The sequence below is a fragment of the Rhincodon typus genome, chromosome 9 (assembly GCF_021869965.1).
Source record: "Rhincodon typus isolate 14 chromosome 9, sRhiTyp1.1, whole genome shotgun sequence".
NCBI classification, from domain to species: domain Eukaryota; kingdom Metazoa; phylum Chordata; class Chondrichthyes; order Orectolobiformes; family Rhincodontidae; genus Rhincodon; species Rhincodon typus.
The window spans coordinates 63,439,154-63,457,400 of record NC_063340.1 but is presented as its reverse complement, the minus strand read 5'-3'; the positions used below and the strand labels follow the sequence as shown (position 1 = coordinate 63,457,400).

General features: G+C 38.2%; 1 protein-coding gene across 1 annotated transcript in view; it reads left to right on the top strand.

Annotated features, from left to right (window-relative positions):
* Positions 1-18,247, top strand: part of thada (THADA armadillo repeat containing) — a 256,405-nt gene that overhangs the window by 32,192 nt on the left and 205,966 nt on the right. The window contains exons 11-16 of the mRNA XM_048601335.1: positions 2,471-2,625; positions 4,266-4,421; positions 4,523-4,651; positions 12,357-12,480; positions 13,490-13,641; positions 16,123-16,363. Of these exons, the coding sequence (XP_048457292.1) occupies positions 2,471-2,625; positions 4,266-4,421; positions 4,523-4,651; positions 12,357-12,480; positions 13,490-13,641; positions 16,123-16,363 (957 nt within the window). The remainder of the gene's footprint in view (positions 1-2,470; positions 2,626-4,265; positions 4,422-4,522; positions 4,652-12,356; positions 12,481-13,489; positions 13,642-16,122; positions 16,364-18,247) is intronic.

Genomic DNA, 18,247 nt, shown 5'->3' with positions numbered 1-18,247 from the left:
CGAGGGGACATAGCTTTAAATTGAGGGGTGATAGATATAGGACAGACGTCAGAGGTAGGTTCTTTACTCAGAGAGTAGTAAGGGCGTGGAATGCCCTGCCTGCCAAAATAGTAGACTCGCCCACTTTAAGGGCATTTAAATGGTCATTGGATAAACATATGGATGATAATGAAATAGTTTAGGTTAGATGGGCTTCAGATTGGTTTCACAGGTCGGCGCAACATCGAGGGCCGAAGGGCCTGTACTGCGCTGTAATGTTCTATGTTCTAGATAGGTTAAGTTAACAGGCAAATCTCTGGCAGGTGGTGTATAATGTGGGAAAATGTGAAGCTGTTCACTTTGGCAGAAAGAGTTTAAATAAAACAAAGCGTTACTCAAATAGAGAATGACAGCAGAATTCTGACATGTAGAGGGGTCTATGTGTTTTCGTGGATCAGTCAGGAAAGATTAGTATGTCGGCACAGCACTGAATCAGGAAGGCTACTTCCTTTTGTAGTAATCAAAAGTAAAGATTTAATGCTTCAGTTGTACAGGGCATTGGTGGGACCATGTCTTGTGTGCAGTTTGTTCTCCTTATTTAAGGATGGATATAAATGTGGAGGAGGCAGTTCATTGGAAGTTTACTAGATTGATACTTGGAATGAGCAGGTTGTCTGAGGAAAGATGGACTTGTTTTTGCTAGAGTTCAGAATAGCAAGGGGTGATTTGATTTGAACTGTATAAGATCCTGAATCATCTTGGCAAAGTTGATATGGAAAGGATGTTTCCTGTTGTGGGTCAGTCTAGAAGTCGGGGGGTTGTTTAACATTAGAGCTGATCTTTCAGGGTAGAGGTGAGAATTTCTTTGAGGGTGGTGCGACTTTGAACTTCTACCTTAGAATGCAGTGGAGGTAGGCAGAATGTTATTAGACAGGGGATCAGCAGTTACAGGGATAGATGGAAATATTGATTTGGTGAGCAAACAAATCAGTTGTGACTTACTGACTGGTGGAGCAGGTTTGAAGTGTTTACTTCTGCACATAATACATATGTTTGTATGTAGTATTGCATTTGATATGGAGTTGTCCACCTTGTAATATTTAACTTGTTGAAGATTTTTAATGTTAATGCGATGGATTTTTTTTTCTCATTGTTAAAACTATAACTTTTGAGAAGATGATTAGACCTGGTTGATTGCAGATGTGTTGAAAGTTTTCAAATTATGATGAACAGAGCATGAAAGGCCTTAGCACTTTTACTTAGACAGTTACTTTGTGGTTGCAACTGATGATAAAGAACCTTGGTGTGGAACATTTTTTCCCCATTTTGTGATTGCATGATCAGTTTCTTGCTACTGTACATCAGGAAATGAGTAAAAAAAAATGAATACAGAAATATTCTTTATGAAAAAAGCTCCATAATTGGGAGTTATAATATTAGTACCATTCTTCATTTTGCAGCTTGTACGTTTTTGTGCTGTCATTGGGTGTCATGTAAAGAAAAATAGCTGAACTTTTCTTCGTCTTGCCTATAAATTTCCCAACTTCCGGAGGTGTGGAGGTATAACATTAGAGTTCCTCAGCCTTCCCTCAAAAATACGAAATTAATGTGAGAGTGAAAACTCCAATTGGAAAATTCTGCACAATTGAGTCGTTTTAAATAGAAACGGAAAGCACAGAATAGTAAATAATTCATAGTACCAGAGTCCTGATAGGTTAAAGGTAACTGATTATTCGCTCAGTTTAACAAGGCAGCACAGAACTGTCACTTCACGGTTTTAAAATGCGTATTCTGAAAGTTGGATGTTAATTCACGCTAGCAAACTTGTTCAAGCATTTAGTCTGCTTGGATGGCTGTTATATTGTTACTGATGCTTATATTTTTGAATTGTATTGTGTCTCTTAAAAGTGCACTTTTTAAAATTATGGAAAAGAGAGATTTCAAATCTTTTTGTCTTGCACTCATTAGGACACACTGGAATATAAATTTAAAACAATCTCAACAATTGGCAAAAGGGTGCTAATTAGTTGGCAAGTTGACCCTGATTGACCTCAAAATCAAATTGTATACTTTTACAAAGATGTATCATTTGTAAATGACGGATTCTCATATTAGAATGCATCAGTTCATTATATTTGCAACAAAAGTCAGTAATTTAACTTATTTTTGCACACTTACAATATTTTTGTTCTCTATTAAGTTTGTTGCATCACTTAAATCAATGTTTAGTGATCATTTAAATATTGCATATGTTTTCATCCTGCACGATAGAGCCATTTGGCATCTTGGGTAGGACGGTATCAGTATAGCTTATTTCTCGCTTCCAATATGAAATGCAAATGATTTGTTTATTTATTTTGCTGACTGCAAACTGCTGACATAAGAATTAGCTTTTATTGAGTTAGTGTGCTGATGAGTGATTTGGCAATTTCAATATTAGGTTGCTTGTTAAATCTTTCTGATGCCTAACAATCTGTTTTGCTTGAATTAGATCCTTTCAACAATCGAGGTGCTCTCGGAGCACTCATGACTTGCTTGAGAGCAGCTAGAGCTCAAGGACTGTGGAGCACTGCTGAGGAATCTTCATGGGACCAACTGATACCCATTAGCCTGATAAAGCAGGCTTTAGTTCATAAACATGAACAGGTAAGTATGGCAATATTAAATAGGTTCTTAAATTGTCATCTGTGACCTTAGGTTAAACTGTTGCTCTTTGCAGGTGATTCTGAATTTATAGTGGACCTTCACTTTAATGCTGCTGAAGTTCATGAATACAAAATAATCTTGGAAAGTAGTGCTGGGAACTGCGACTGATCAGGACAAATAACTTGTTTCCTTTTGCTCCCAAAAGATGAATGAAGCATAACATTGTTGATTCTGTTAACCTCCATGCCATCTCCAGTTGAGTGCGGTGTGTGAAGCCTTAGGATGCTACTCCATTATTTCAAGTTTCAAGTGAGGAGCATTGTGGTTAAGTTGGAGCCCCACCCCTGTAACTGATCAGTTGAATTCTATTAAGTTGTGCATTTGTTTGGGAAAATGATTAAAAAGGTTTTGAGTATCTATTCTATTCATTTTGAGCAATGGGCTGACCCCTGCCAAAAGATAATATATACCCTGAAGTATTGTACTTTGACTCTACTGTTTATGAAGGGATATTGAATGTGTTAAGCAGAGGATACAAGTAGAGGTCCTGGGTGTATGATGATTTTATTATGAAGGCAGGAATTGATAACAAGTTTTGGTCTTTTCGATCTTTCTTAAGTGATTGAAAAAAGCTATTGAAAGTTTGGTTTACATCATACAAAATTGTGCTCAAACAATTTTCAATTCGCCACGTTGGCTTCAAGTAACCCTGAACCTCATTGCATTTTGCTAGTACTCTGTGTTGGTAAATTGGGCAGTTTCAGTTGGTTAAATTTCAGCACATACATGAGGCCAAAGAATGTTTGTTTGGGATCCCTAAGCGTTGGCAATTGCTTGCTTTCACCTAAATTCTTTGGCAAAGTATTAGGTCTCTTACTTTGAGGAGAGGATGTGCAGTGTTTATTAGGCAGATAGCAGCTCCATAGGTGCTGATAGCTAATTGGTTTGGAAACTTTAAAGCCTAATAATTTTCTGTGCATGTTGGGTACTTGACTGACCAAAATTGAACACGGGTTACAATGGTGAGATTAATAATTAGAACTTAATGTTGTTTTCTGTAAAATGGATGTATATTTATGCATGGAATATTTTTAAATATTTTTCTCTGTTTTGTTTAATGGCACTTCAGTTTCTGAACCAGCCAGCTTCAAACTATCCTTAAAGCTGGACGTGCAATGTATTATTTAAATTGTCACAATTCATATGTAACATTGTTAGAAACAGAGGTTTGCCTTTATACTTAATAAAGGTTATCAATTGAGAAGAGTTCCCTTTCTTTGGTTGCAGGTAGAATAACAAGATTTGTACTATGGAAATGTGTAAATTGTATCAGGCTCAAAATTGAACAATGAATAATATGTACGTTGCCAGGACTGCTCTGTTTATTTGATGAAATGCTGGTTTTGAGGAGGGCAGGAATGATTGCCACTGGGTTCTCATTACTGTTCTTAATTAAGGTTTTTGATATTGCTGTACTAGCATGAGGTGCTGGTTTGGACCAGGACAATTGCCAACTGTGAATCTTTCCTGATGAGTGGTCACATAGGTATAGATGGTAGAGTATTTTCAGGAAAAGGGAAAAATGTAAAAAATAAACATTGCAAAAAGCTTAAAAAAACTATACCTTTTATTTATTGCAGGTCCGTTTAGATGCTTTGGGCTTGCTATGTGAGACCCGCTGTAGTACAGAAACTCTATCACAACAAGAAATAGCTTTAATCAAGTATTTTCTTCCATATAACATGAACAGTCAGTCTCCTGCAATGAGGCAGCAGATTGTATGGTTAATGAAAAAGGTGGGTGAATATTTTTGACTTGATTTTCTTATTATTTGTAGCATAATTGTATTTACAGTGCTTTTGATTTTGCCTGTATCTTTTTTAATTTTTTTACACAGTTTTTCTCCAGGCTACGGGACAGTTCCCAAGTGCTTTATAAGCAAACTCAGACTGTTAAGCAGAAGAATACCCTGTGTGAAGAAAACACAAAGTCTCAGCATGCAGAACATCAGCTCCAACAATACAAGGTTCAAAATAATGATTCAATTTCAGAGATGTATATAATTAAATAACTAGTTTTGTGTATAATGAAAATGGGGTGAAAACAATGTATTTCATACGTGCAAAAAGTACAATAGGAGACCTTTTGGCCTATCTTTTCTGTTTTGGAGCTGAAGGAGCAATTCACCTACTGTCACCAGGATTTTTTTCCAAAAGTAGGTATTTTCCCAAAAATCTTTGGACTCTGGAAAAGTACCAGAGAACTAGAAAACTGCCAATGTGACACCCGTGTTCAAAAAGAGAGGGCAGCAGAGAGCAGGTAATTATAGGCCAATTAACCTAACATCTGTTTTTGGAAAAATGTTGAAATCAATTATTAAGGAAGTAATAGCATGTTTGGAAAATTAGGATATAATCCAGCAGAGTTGGCATGGTTTCATGAAAAGGAAATCATATGTGACAAATTTATTAGAGTTTCTTGAGGAACCCTCAAACAGAGTGATTAGAGGGGAACCAATAGATGTGTTGAATATGGACTTCCAGAAGGCATTCAATAAGGTACTTCACAAAAGGTTAAGTCAACTGTTAACAATATGTATTAATGTCTTGGAGGAAGGAGGCAAATTACTGTAGCTAAATTTGCAGATGACACAAAAATAGGTGGAAACACAAGTTGTGAGAGAGATGCAAGTAGTTTATAAAAAGATATTGATAGGTTACGTAAATAGACTACAAATGTAAAGTTGTTCATTTTGGAAGGGAGAACAAAAAACATTATTATTTATATGGAGAAAAAATGCAGAAACTTGCAACAGAAAGGGACTTGGGAGTACTTGTGCTTGAAATACAGAAAGCTAGCACACAGGTGCAGCAGGTAATCTGGAAGGCTAATAGAATGTTGGCTCTCATTTCAAGGAGCTTGGAGGACAAGAGTAGGGAAGTCTTAACGGCAAAAGTACATGGAGCTGGTGAGGCTCCATCTGGCGTACTGTGAGCAGCTTTGGTCCCCTTATTCAGGGCAAGATATCATTTCATTGGAGGCAGTTCAGAGGAGGTCCCCTACGATGCTCTCTGGTATGGATGGAGTACCTTACCAGCAAGGGCTAAGCAGGTTGAGACCCTTCTTACTGGAGTTTAGAAGAATGACAAGTAATCTCATTGAAACATAAAGAATTCTTAAAAGGCTTAACAGGTAAAAGCTGAGAGGATGTTTCCTGTTATGGAGAGTTCAGGGCCAAAGGCATAGTATCAGAATAAAGGGGCACCAATTTAAGACTGAAATGAGGAGGAATTCCTTCAGAGGGTTGAGTGTCTTTGGAACTCCATGCTGCAGAGAGCTGTGGAAGCAGAGTCCGTGTGTATATTTGAGGCTGAGACAGATTCACGATCAGTAGGGGAATCAAGAGTTATGGGGAAAAGGCAGGAAAGTGGACGTGAGGAATGTTGGATCAGCTCTGATCCTTTTTGATGGCATTGTTCTGTCCACCGAAATTTCGTGTTTTTTTTTTAAATAATTAAACAAATCTATCAGCGGTGCTACTACGCTACTAAAGTTTGGTACAAATTTCCTGCAGAATCCGCTCAATCCTAAAAATCATACTACTTCCTTCTTCGAGAATGGTCGAGGAAATTCCTCAGTGGCCTTCGTCTTCGCGTTCCTCTGTGTCATCCGTCCATATCAGATGTTGTGCCCTAAGAGTGTCATTTCTGTCTTTGCAAATTCTGTTTTTGCGAAGTTTATGACCAACTTTGCCTTCTGTAGCCTCTCAAAGAGCTCTGCCAAATGCTGCATGTGATCTTTCCATGTATGGCTAAAGATCACTAAGTCATCTACATAGATGGCACAATTAGTCAATCCTGCAACAACTCTGTTCATAAACCTTTGAAAAGTGGCTGGTGCGTTTTTCGTTCCAAAGGGCATTACCTTAAATCGAGATATCCCATTTGGGGTTACAAAAGCAGAAACTTCTTTCGGTCTCTCCGACAAAAGGTACTTGCCAGTAACCGCGAAATAAGTCCAACTTTGTGATGTAGGTGGTTTATCCCACTTTTTCCACGCAGTCCTTCAGCCTTGAAATTGGGTATGAGTCAGACTTGGTCATGGCATTGAACTTCCGATAACCTATGCAGAATTGTTCAGTACCATCAGGTTTGGGAACCAGCATGATTGGTGAACTTCACTCACTTTGACTTGGCTCTATGATGTCTTCTTGGAGCATCGCTTCTACTTCCTTCTGAACTTGTGCTGCTTTCAGAGGATTTAGCCTGTAGAGGTGTTGTTTTATTGGAACAGCATTCCCTGCATCAACCTCATGTACTATGGTGTTAGCCCTTCCCATTCTATTTCTACAAAAGTCCTGATAGCACTGCAACAAGTCTTTCAATTCAGTTCTCTGTTCCAGGGACAGATTGTTGACTACCCTATCCCATTCCTTAAGGATTTCCTCGTTATTTAAGTTATTCTGAGGCACATCAAAATCCAAATCATCTGGATTTGCTTCCTCACTCTGAGTAACTAATACCTGCTTCTATGGTTCCCTTTCCCTGTCATAGTAATGTTTCAGGGTGTTCACAAAACACACCTGGTAATTTTTTTTCCTGTCTGGCATCTTTACCAGATAATTCACCTGACTTAACTTCTTCTCAATCTGATAGAGACCTCTAAGCCTTGCTTTGAAGAGATCTTCTACCACTGGTAACAGCACCAATACTTTATCCCTATGGGCAAACATATGTATTTTAGATTTCTTATCTGCTTCTTGCTTCGTTAGTTGTGCTGTGCCACTTCACATGTTGTCGAGTTAATTGACCTACTCTGTTTAATGTTTCTCTCACCTCAGATACATAGTCCAACTGTGAGATCTCTGACTCCGGACCTATCAACTTTTCTTTAATTGATTTTAAATGCCCTCTTATTTCGTGTCCGAATATTAACTCAAATGGAGTAAATTGTGTTGATTCATTTAGGGCATCTCTCATAGCACGTAATATAAATGGGATACTTCTATCCCAATCATTTGGATAATCCTGGCAATAAGCCCTCAGCATGGTCTTTAGGGCCTGATGCCACCTTTCCAATGTTCCCTGGGATTCAGGATGGTACGCAACTGATTTAAAGTGTTTGATGCCTAAACTATCCATGACGACCTTGACTAATTTGGCAGTAAAATTGGACCCTTGATCTGACTGAATTTCCCCAGGTAATCCACAATGGGTAAAGAAAGCAAGTAACTTCCTCACAACTTTTCTTGCCTTAACATTCCATAATGGAATTGCCTCCGGAAACCTGGTAGACAGATGCATTGTGATTAGCAAATACTGGTTCCCACCTTTTGGTTTTAGGGAGGGGACCCACGCAATCAATTGTAACTCGCGTAAAAGGTTCTTCAAAATGCAGGAATTGACACTGAAATCGCTGATTTTATTACTGCCTGTGGCTTTTCTACCATCTGACACATATGACAGGTACAGCAAAATTCAACCACATCTTTGTAATCCAGGCCAATAGAAATTCTTCTGTATCTTAGCCTGAGTCTTCCTCACTTCTAGGTGACCTCCTAAAGGTAATTCGTGTGCTACCCGCAATACCTCCCTGTTTGTATTCTATCGGCAACACAATCTGGTGAATGTCTGCCCATTTCTCATCTTCACTAACTGGCCAAGGTCTCTCTTTCCACCTTAAGATTTTACCCTAAAGGCAATAGCATTCTAGAATACGTTCTGATTTCTTTTCAGAGTAGGCTTCATGATCTAAATCCTTTATCGTCTCATCTTTTTGTTGTAACTCCATTAATCTTTCCAAACTAAACATTTCTGCCTGATTCTCTACCTGCTTAGGTTTTTCCTTTACCATCTCATGAAACAGGGTGTCAGTTAACTGAACCTCAACTCCTTCATTCTCTTTTTGTTTCCCTTTCTTGTTTTAACTTGTGGCTGAGGGATCTTGTCACCACCCAGTCTGGAAAAATCCCAGTGTATTTTTCTTTTAACTCCTCAGTTCCCTGGTTTTCTTTTGGCTTTTCCACTACTATGGGCATCACTCCCACCTGTGATCCAGTGATATCACTTCCAAGAACAAACTGTATTCCTGGAATAGCCACTTTTTTCATAACTCCCACTATCACTTCCCCAGTCTTGATTGGACTTTCTAACCTTATCTTACATAGGTAACCTTATTTTATCTTAATTCTCCCACCATTTATTCCACAGATTATCACTCTCGGGCAATATTTCAGAAGGAGTGCAAATATTTTTGTCTGTTACTATTAGAGACTGACCAGCTCCCGTATCTCTCAATATTTTAACTTCTTTACCTACTCCCACTGTTCTACCTGAGTAAACCTTACCCTCACAGGTGAAGTCTTTGAAAAGATCAGTGCTATCTTACTATCCAGCCCGTGACAGGCTGTGCACTCTCCTGCAGCTCCTCAACTTCTCTTGGGATTTCCTTCACTACCTCGACTAATCCCACTGGTTTAACTTCTTTTACCACATCCTTTTTCCCAGTGCCTTTCTTCAACAACTAGCATTGTGACTTTGTATGTCCCACCTATTGCAGTGAAAACACCTGAGGTCTTTCACCTCTTTTCCACCCTCTTGGGTTTCTTTTTTCACATGTGGTAAACTGTTCCCAGTGTGATCTATTTTTTGTTTTTCATTGGAGCTGCCTCTTTCCCAATTTCTATCCTTCACAGAATGAAATTGTTGTCAGAAGCTAGATTTCAATTTATGCACTAATGCATATTCATCTGCCATCTTTGCAGCTCTTCTCACTGTTTTAGTTTCCTGTTCCTCAACATGAGTTTTTAATCACTTCTGGAAGTGAGTTTTTAAACTCCTCCAGCAGAATAACATCACTAAGATCCTCATATGTCTTTTCTGTGTTTAATGCTGTCACCCATCTGTCAAAGTTGCTCTGTTTAATTCTTTCAAACTCGATACAAGTCTAACCTAGTTCCTTTTTTACATTTCTGAGCCGTTGTTTATGTGTAATTTTTTTATGCACGCTATTATCTAGCAAAAGTTGTCCAATTGTGGAATTTCACCAAACGTTTGACACTGAGATTTTCAAACTTGCTAGGTATGGTAAGTACTTTGCTTGTTGTGAGCCACTGAACGTATATGCTATTTCATATCATCCACCAGTCTTTTAGATGTATGGCCTATATACCTAATATCTCACTGGTTCTGAAACTTGTGCAGCATTACTCATTTCTGTAATAGGTAGAATGACTTTTTGGCTTGACAGCAGCTGTTAGTGACAAACGCCATTGGCATTGCTGCCATATAGTAGCAGCATTTAAAATGTAAACAAGCTTAGCAGTTAACTGTCAGTCATCATTAATTGGTGTGTTCTCTATGGCAATGCATCAACCATCAGCATATGCTTACCAATCAATCAGTGCTATCTTCCCATCCAATATGAATGGTGTTTTCGCTTTAGTTTGATACTTCTTATAAATTGCCCTGATGACAGAAAGTTAAAAAGCTTCAACAAAATATCTTCTTCAGCAATACTTAAGTTCTGTACTACCAAAGGACTGTTTGTATACCAAGCTAGTGTATTGTACAAGTTTCAAAACTTCCTTGCTTTTGTGCTGTAATGTAATATTGATAAAACTTAGGATGCTATATCCTTTTATTACTTGCTCTCTCGGCTGGCCCTGCCACTTCAATGATTTATGCATATGATACTTGCCCCCTCCCTCTGTTCCTGCACTCCCTTCAGAATTGTATCCTTTATTTTATGTTATCTCACTGCTCCAATAACCTGTTATTTCACACTTCTCTGCATGAAATTTCATGTACTATTCTACTAACCTACCCATATCCTTTTGAAATTTTATATTACATCCACCTGGCAGTTCACAACACTTCCAAATATTGTATGTTCATATACTTGAAAATTATGCTGTCTATACCTGAGCCTAGATGATTTAATATATATTAGGAAGCACCGGAGTCCTAATTCTTCAATTTCGAAAAACAATCATGAACCACTACTCTATTTCCTGTCACTCAGCCAGTTTTGGATCAATATTGCTGTCTGTTTTATTCCATTGATTATAGAGGTTTTATAAAAGATAAACTCGAAGACTGAATAAAATCTAGTCAGCGAAACCATTTTTTAAAATTTCACAATGCTAAATTTAATAGCTTATGTTCATCTTTGCCTTCATAAAATCCAATAGAAAACTTCATTTTCAATTTAGTTTATGACAGATTTTAATTCCTTGTTAAAAGTGTTGTGTAACAAACAATAGACAGGCTTGTGACATTAAAATCAGTACAATATAGACTTAAATAATAAAATGTTCTAACCACATATTTTGTAACACTTGGTTATCCAGAAGTAGCTTAACTAAACTATACTATGGGTTACTCAGAATAAATTATTTTAAGAACTTTTTTTTTTGGTTAATTCATAATAAATGTATGTCACTGGTGGCACCAGAGTTTATTGGCCATCCCCAGTTCCCCATGCAAACGTGTTGCTGAGCTGGTATCTTGAACTGCTGTCGACAATAGGTACACCCGTAGTGCTGTTGGGATAAGTCCTGGCATTCCCCTTCTAAATGACTGAAGGTACAATGATACATTTCCAGGTTAAGGTATTGTGTGACTTAGAGGAGTGGAACACTGGTGGAAACTTGAGTGGGCCTTGGTTGGTGGTTTTATCCACTGTTCTCTTTGTTCTTGTGCTTGGATGTAGGTTTGGGAAGTACTATTGAAGGAGTTTGGTGAGTTTCTTTAGTGCGTTTTCTATAGGTTACACATCCACATAACTATTGCTAACGATTAACATTGGTGCCAATCAAGTGAGTTGCTTTGACTTGGATGGTGTCAATCTTTTAGCATGTTTATGTAAGTGGGAAGTGTTTTGTACATTCCTTATTTGTGCCTTGTCAATGGTGGACAGGTCTTGTGAAATAAAGAGATTATATATTTGCTGCAGAATTCCCAACTTCTCACCTGCGCTTGTAATCACAATGTTTATGTGGCTGGTCCAGTGAAGTTTCTGGTTAATGGATAGTGCGTGATTAAGCAATTGTAATGTTTTGGAATTTTCGGGGGATAATGTTAGATTCTGACTTGTTGAAGTTAGACATTGTGTGACGCAAAAGTTAACTGCTTGATATCAGCCAAAGTCTGAATGTTGTCTTGGCCATGCTGTACGGGGGTATAGACTGCTTCTAAATCCGAGGAATTGTGAATAGAACTGAAAAATGTGTAAATATTGGTGAACATACTCTGAGCCTATGTCAGGAGGAAGATCATAAGAGATTGTGCTTTGTGCACTGATCTGATGAACTGCTGTTATGTTTTGCAGCTAAAGCTAGGTGAATGAAATAGCCACGAACTCATTTTATTTGTTGATGGTTTCTCAGTCCCTCACTACTATAGGAAGGTGGCACACAAGAATTCTAAAGACTTTCCCTGAATCCAATTTTTGTTAAGTCAGAAACACCAGAAAGCAGAATTAAATTACTGCAGAACAGATGTGATGTTACAGGGAATTTTTAAAAAATAAATAACTGAGACAAATAGCAACAAAAACAAAGTTGCTGGAAAAGCTCAGCAGGTCTGGCAGCATCTGTGAAGGAAAAAACAGAGTTAACATTTCGGGTCTGGTGACCCTTCCTCAGAACTGAGACAAATGGCATATTGCAATTGAAATATAGGAGCAGCAATTCGATAATGATGACTAGACCTTTCATTTTTATTTTCCAGGATTTTATGGTCTGGATATGTGACACACTCTTACAAGCTCTGTTTCCAGGTGCTTCATTTCCAAGGAAATTCATTGTCTTGAGTCTCTTAGGAATAATTGCTGAGGTTTTTGAAAATTTGGAGGGTAAGCTAGATGAATTTACTTGTGTGGTGTGCTTGTGAGATAGTGCTATTGAGTCCTGAATCCTGAGTCCCCTGGCTGTATTGCATGTTTTGTCATATTTTGAGCTGCACTCTCTAAAACACAACTTCATTACCTTTAACGCTCACATACCTCAGTTTTCTGTAGTGCTACTATAGCCATCATTGCTAAGCGTCCCACTTTGATATTTGCACTCTTCCGTTCTAGTTGTTTGCCCATGTTTGGCCTTTTCTGGTCATAGTCATCTGATACACAGAGATGGTAAGAACTGCAGGTGCTGGAAAATCTGAGATAACAAGGTGTAGAGCTGGATGAACACAGCAGGCCAAGCAGCATCATAGGAGCAGGAAGCCTTCCTGCTGTTATAGTTCACTCTCCTGCCAAAAATTACATTAATCCAGGATCATCTTGGAGAGGATAAACTCTTCTTCCTTTTGGCGTCGCTGTATCTCCTTTCTTCTGCCTGCCCTATCCTAATTTTAAACAATTGTCAGGAATTTCTGAACTTCCTTATTGCTAATTTGAGATGACAGTTTCAACTGCCTTTCTTGCTTCTCCCATTTCCTTTGTCACAAAAACCAGTCTGTTTGGCCTAACTCTGAACTTTCACATTTTTCTCAACATTCTCTTTTATCTTCCCTCATTCTTTCCAAGTTATTTTTCCATGAACAGGTTCCTCAATTTATTCCCATTAAGGTATTAATCACCTAACCATTTCCTGACCACTATGCTAACAGATATTGGAAATAGTTTCCTCTTTTCAAAGACAGTTGCTTGATTTCAAAACTGTCAACACCTCTGTCTTTAAAAAAAACAGCACTTCCGTTTCTAAATATCCAGAAGTTCAGCTCCGAAAGTGCTGTGTTAGCCATATTGGGAAATACAATTATATACACCGTATTGCAAAGTTTGCAGTGTTTTTAACCCAAAAAAAATGTTCACTGGCCTGATGTTGGATTCAGTAACTTTGTTTTAAATGGTTTTTCTACAGGTCAGACCTATAGAGTGATGCAAATAACTGATGTCTTGAGGCCAGCCAATGTTGATGCTTTACTTGGGTGTTTGAGCAGCACTTTTGAAGAATTGAAATTACTGGCCTATGACATTTTGAAGAAACTTCCACCTACAGTTTTAGGATTACAGGTAACATACTCCAGGCAATGATTTGGTAATGGTTCAGTAAGTTTCTAATCAAAGCAGGTTCTGTTTAAGATTTCTTGGTTTTTTTTAATGTATTAATGATTTTTTGATATTTTGTATATTATTAATTAAGTACATATAATGAAAAAGTATTGCTTCTTGAATATCTGTCTCACCTCAAAGTGTTACAGTTGAAGTACTTGGAAGTGTTAATTTTTGTTCGATCTTGGCTTAACAACAAGAAACTGAAACTGGATTAAATGAATGTTTACCAATAAACACTGGATCAGATTTTGCTTGGGTGGGCATCTTGGAGCATTTGCTGTTAATTACACTTAGTACATATTTAGATTTTAAAATGCATTTCCCTCAAAATTCATAGAATGATAAAATCCCTACCGTGCAGATAGAGGCCGTTCGGGCCATTGAGTCAAAGAGCAATTGGTTGAAAACGAAAATTTTGCATATACATATATGACCATTTGTGATGATTTCAAATGGTTTTTGTCCTGATTATCAATAGACCATGTGCATAGACCATGTGGCTATGCTTAGTGGTATTATCGCTGGACTGTTAATCCAGAGTCTCCGATAATGTTCTGGGGATGTGGGTTCAATCCCGTGACAGCAAATGGTGGAATTTGAATTCAATAAAATATCTGGAATTAGGAATCTAATGATGACTGTGAATCCATTGTCAGAAAAACTAATCTGGTTCAGTAATGTCCTTCAGAGAAGAAAACTGCCATCCTTACCTGGTCTGGCCTTGTAACTCCATGTAACTCCAGACCCACAGCAATGTGGTTGACTCTGAACTGCCCTCTGGACAATTAGGGATGGGCAATAAATGCTGCCTAGCCAGCAATGCCCTCATCCTGTTAATGAATAAAGAAAAAATATTTCTGTTATAGGGAAAGTGAGAATGAGGAAGTGGTTTGCTTATTAATGGTGCCTATGTCTCTGTCTGCTCCCTCTCTCACTGTCTGAGTATCTGTTTCCCTGTTGCATGCATCCTGTCACTGCCACTGTGTGTGTGTGTGTGTGTGTGTCTGTCTGTCTGTCTGTCTGTCTGTCTATCTCTCTCATACTTAGCAACGAGCAACACTCCAGTTTTCCTGACATGATGTACTTGGCATACGAGGGATTCAACCTGTGCTTTCTGCCACTGTTGTTGATTGTCAGTGCACACCCATCCTTTTAAGTAGCCACTGTGCAGTATTTTACAGAAGCATGGAATGATCCAGCATAGAAATATTAAAAAATAGGACAGGAGTAAGGCATTCAGTGCTTTGAGCCTGCTTCCCCATTCAGTATGATTCTCCTGCTTGCACCCAGTTCCTGGTTTCACCCAATACCTCTTGATACTTTTAGCTGTAAGAACTATATTGATTTCCTTGAAAACATTTTATAGTCTTTGGTTCCAACTCTAATACTCTAACTCTGTCTACAAGAGCAGGGCAGAGGCCATAATTCTTTTCCTACCTCCCCAAAAACTTGTCCATCATCTACAAGGCACAAACCTGGTGTGTGATGGAATACTTGCCATTTGCCTAAATGAGTGCAATGTCAACAAGACTCGAGGCTGGATTGGCACCAAATCCACAAGTGTTCAGTCTCTTCACCACTGATGGTCAGTAGCAACAGTGTGTACCAATTACAAGATACACTGCAGAAATTCAGCAAGCTCCTTTAAATGGCACCTTTCACACCATCTAGATCATTGATCACTACCATCTAGAAGGACCAGGAAAGCAAATACACGACCACCAGCAAGTTCCCCTCCAAGCCGCTCACCATCCTAACTTGGAAATATATTGTAGTTCCTTCAGTGTCGTTTGGTCAAATTCCTTCCTTAATGGCATTGTGAGTCTATGGATTGCAATGGATTAAGAAGGTAACTCGTTACGAACTACCATCTTCTCAAGCCCAACTAAGGTTGGGTAATATGCCCACATCCTATCAGCCAATTTAACACAAATAAAGCTCAGTGGCTTGCTTCCTAGTGGTGAATAAATGTTAACTTTGAGGACAGTAAGCTACCTTTTTTTTTGTTTAGCAGTCTGGTTTTACCTTTGATGAACTTTCAGTGAATCATATGAACAAATACTGTATTTAGATGTGCCTTGTTGTGGGTATCTGTTCATGCTACCTTGAGAAATTGTTCATGTTTTCCAGATTTTTGGGCAACACATAACTAGAATAATGTCTTACTACTTTAACATTGCAAGCTCTGTTCACAAGATCTGCCAGTGAGCTTTATTATTTGACACTTGTCTCAGGTCTTTGATTTTAGTTTCAGGAATTTTAAGTGACTTTACCTGATTTTCTTCACTTTTAAACTTACCCCATCATTATGCCATGGAGTGTCTGTCTATGTAGCAATGTCAGTGCTGTAAAGCATATGTTCAGAAATTTGGCAGATTTACATGGCTGTTTCTTTTAGCTGGAAATGTTTATTAAATGTCACTCTGCACCTCCTTACAGGACAGTGAGAAATTGCAAACACTTTTACAGACAGCTTTGGATCTGTCAATCAGTACCAAACCTTATGATTGCATCACTGCTTCATATCTCCTGGCTCTTCTGGTACGGCAAGAAAGCTTAATGTCAGCTTTAAACGCTTGCTCTTTGAAACAGCAGACTGGTTACCATTTTGATTACCTCAACAAGGTTCATGGAAGGCAACCAATGAATAATGAAGTACTAGAAACCAACGTTTTAGAAGGTTAGTGTTGATTTGCAATTCAGTGTATTTTGGTTTGCTTTCTCTTCTGCTGCCCTACCTTCCAACCTGTCTGGATTAATGCTGCAGAGGCACAAATCCAATCCTGCCACTGTAATAAATCTGTAATAAAAATTCTTGTGGATTCTCATTAACCAAGACAGTCGATGATTATGAGGGTTAGATAGGAATGTAGGATTCAAATCAAATATATCATTTATGACTTTACTGAAAGGTGGAATTGGCTTGAGGGGCTGAATGGCCTACCTCTGCAGCTAATTTGTATGTATGTTCGTATGACCCGAATATATAAGACTCTGAGATGTTGGGGAGGGACAGGGAGCCAAGAAACGTTTGGAGGGGAGCTGCTTTTATTGAGGAATGACATTTAGTCCAAAGAAAGATCGCCTGAGTTCTGAAAATCAAGTTATGAAATTAGTTTGGGTGAGGAGAGAAATACTAAAGGGACAAAGTCACTTTAGAGAGTGATTTATACAGTATGCACTCTAAATGGCATGGTACAGGAAAGAATTATGGATCTTGTGGGAAAGCTCTGGTGATTACCTGTGTTATTTTAATCTACTGTATAGTGGAAAAGTCAAATTGGCAAAGATAGCTTGAATGATGAGTTCATGGAGAAGTTTCAGGATAGTTTCTTAGGGCAACGTGTTCTGGAGCCAGACAATGGTAGGCTTACACCAATTTCATGCAACGAGACAAGATTAATTTATGGCCTCATTGCTGTCTAGAGATGTGATGAAAATATAATTGAATTTTACATTTGGTTGAGGGAGAGTGTGTTGGATCTAAGACTAGTATTTTAAACTGATCAAAAGAGAGAAAAGAACTTAAAACAATTACAATTACTGGGGGTGAAAGGGTACTGAGTAAATTATTAAAACTAAAAGCTGACAGGTCCCCAGATCCTAATGGTCTGTACCTTGGGTTTTAAAAGAAGTGGCTGCTGAGATTGTTGATGTATTGGTTTTAATTTTCTGAAATTCCACAGATTTTAAAAGATCCCATAAAAGTGGAAACTAGCAAATGGGGTTCCTTTATTCAAGAAAGGATATAACCAAAGGCCTGTTTGCTTAACATCTGTTGTACAGAAAATACCGGAACCTATTAAGGACGTAATAGCAAGGCACTTAGAATTCAAGCAGAGTCACATGGCTTTGTGAAAAGGAGACCAATTTATTTGGACAGACATGAGGATGTAACAAACAATGTAGATAAAGGGGAACCTGTAGATTTGCTGTTTTTGGATTTCTGGAAGGTACTTGGCAATGTGCCATGTCAAAGGTTACTACGCTAAAGAAGAACACATAGTGTAGGGGGTAATGTATTAGCATGGATAGAGAATTGATTAGCTGATAGGAAACAGTATACAGGTATTAACGAATCGTTTCAGGTTGGCAAGATATGTTCAGCAGAGTTTCACGGGGATCAATGCTGCGGTCTCTTATCTCAATCACTTGAAGGCAGGGCTGAATGTATGATAGCTAAATGATCTGATGACACAAATATACATAGAAAGGTGAGTTATAAAGAAGAGGTAAGGATTCTGCAAAGGGACATAGATAGGTGGGCAAAACCTTGGTAGATTTAATGTAATGTATGTACATGTGAACTTATTCATTTTGGTAAGAAGAACACATCATATCATATTATTTAAATAAGTCTGTTGATGTCTGAGATATAGGGGGATCTGGGTATCCTGCTATATGAATCAAAAGTTAGTGTACAGGTACAGCAAGTGCTTAAAAAGACATGGCTGTTATATTGCTTGCCTTTGCAATAAATTCTAAAAGTAGGGGTATTTTATTGCCATCATCTAGGTGTTGTTAAGGCCAACTCTGGAATATTGTGGATCTCTCTATTTAAGAA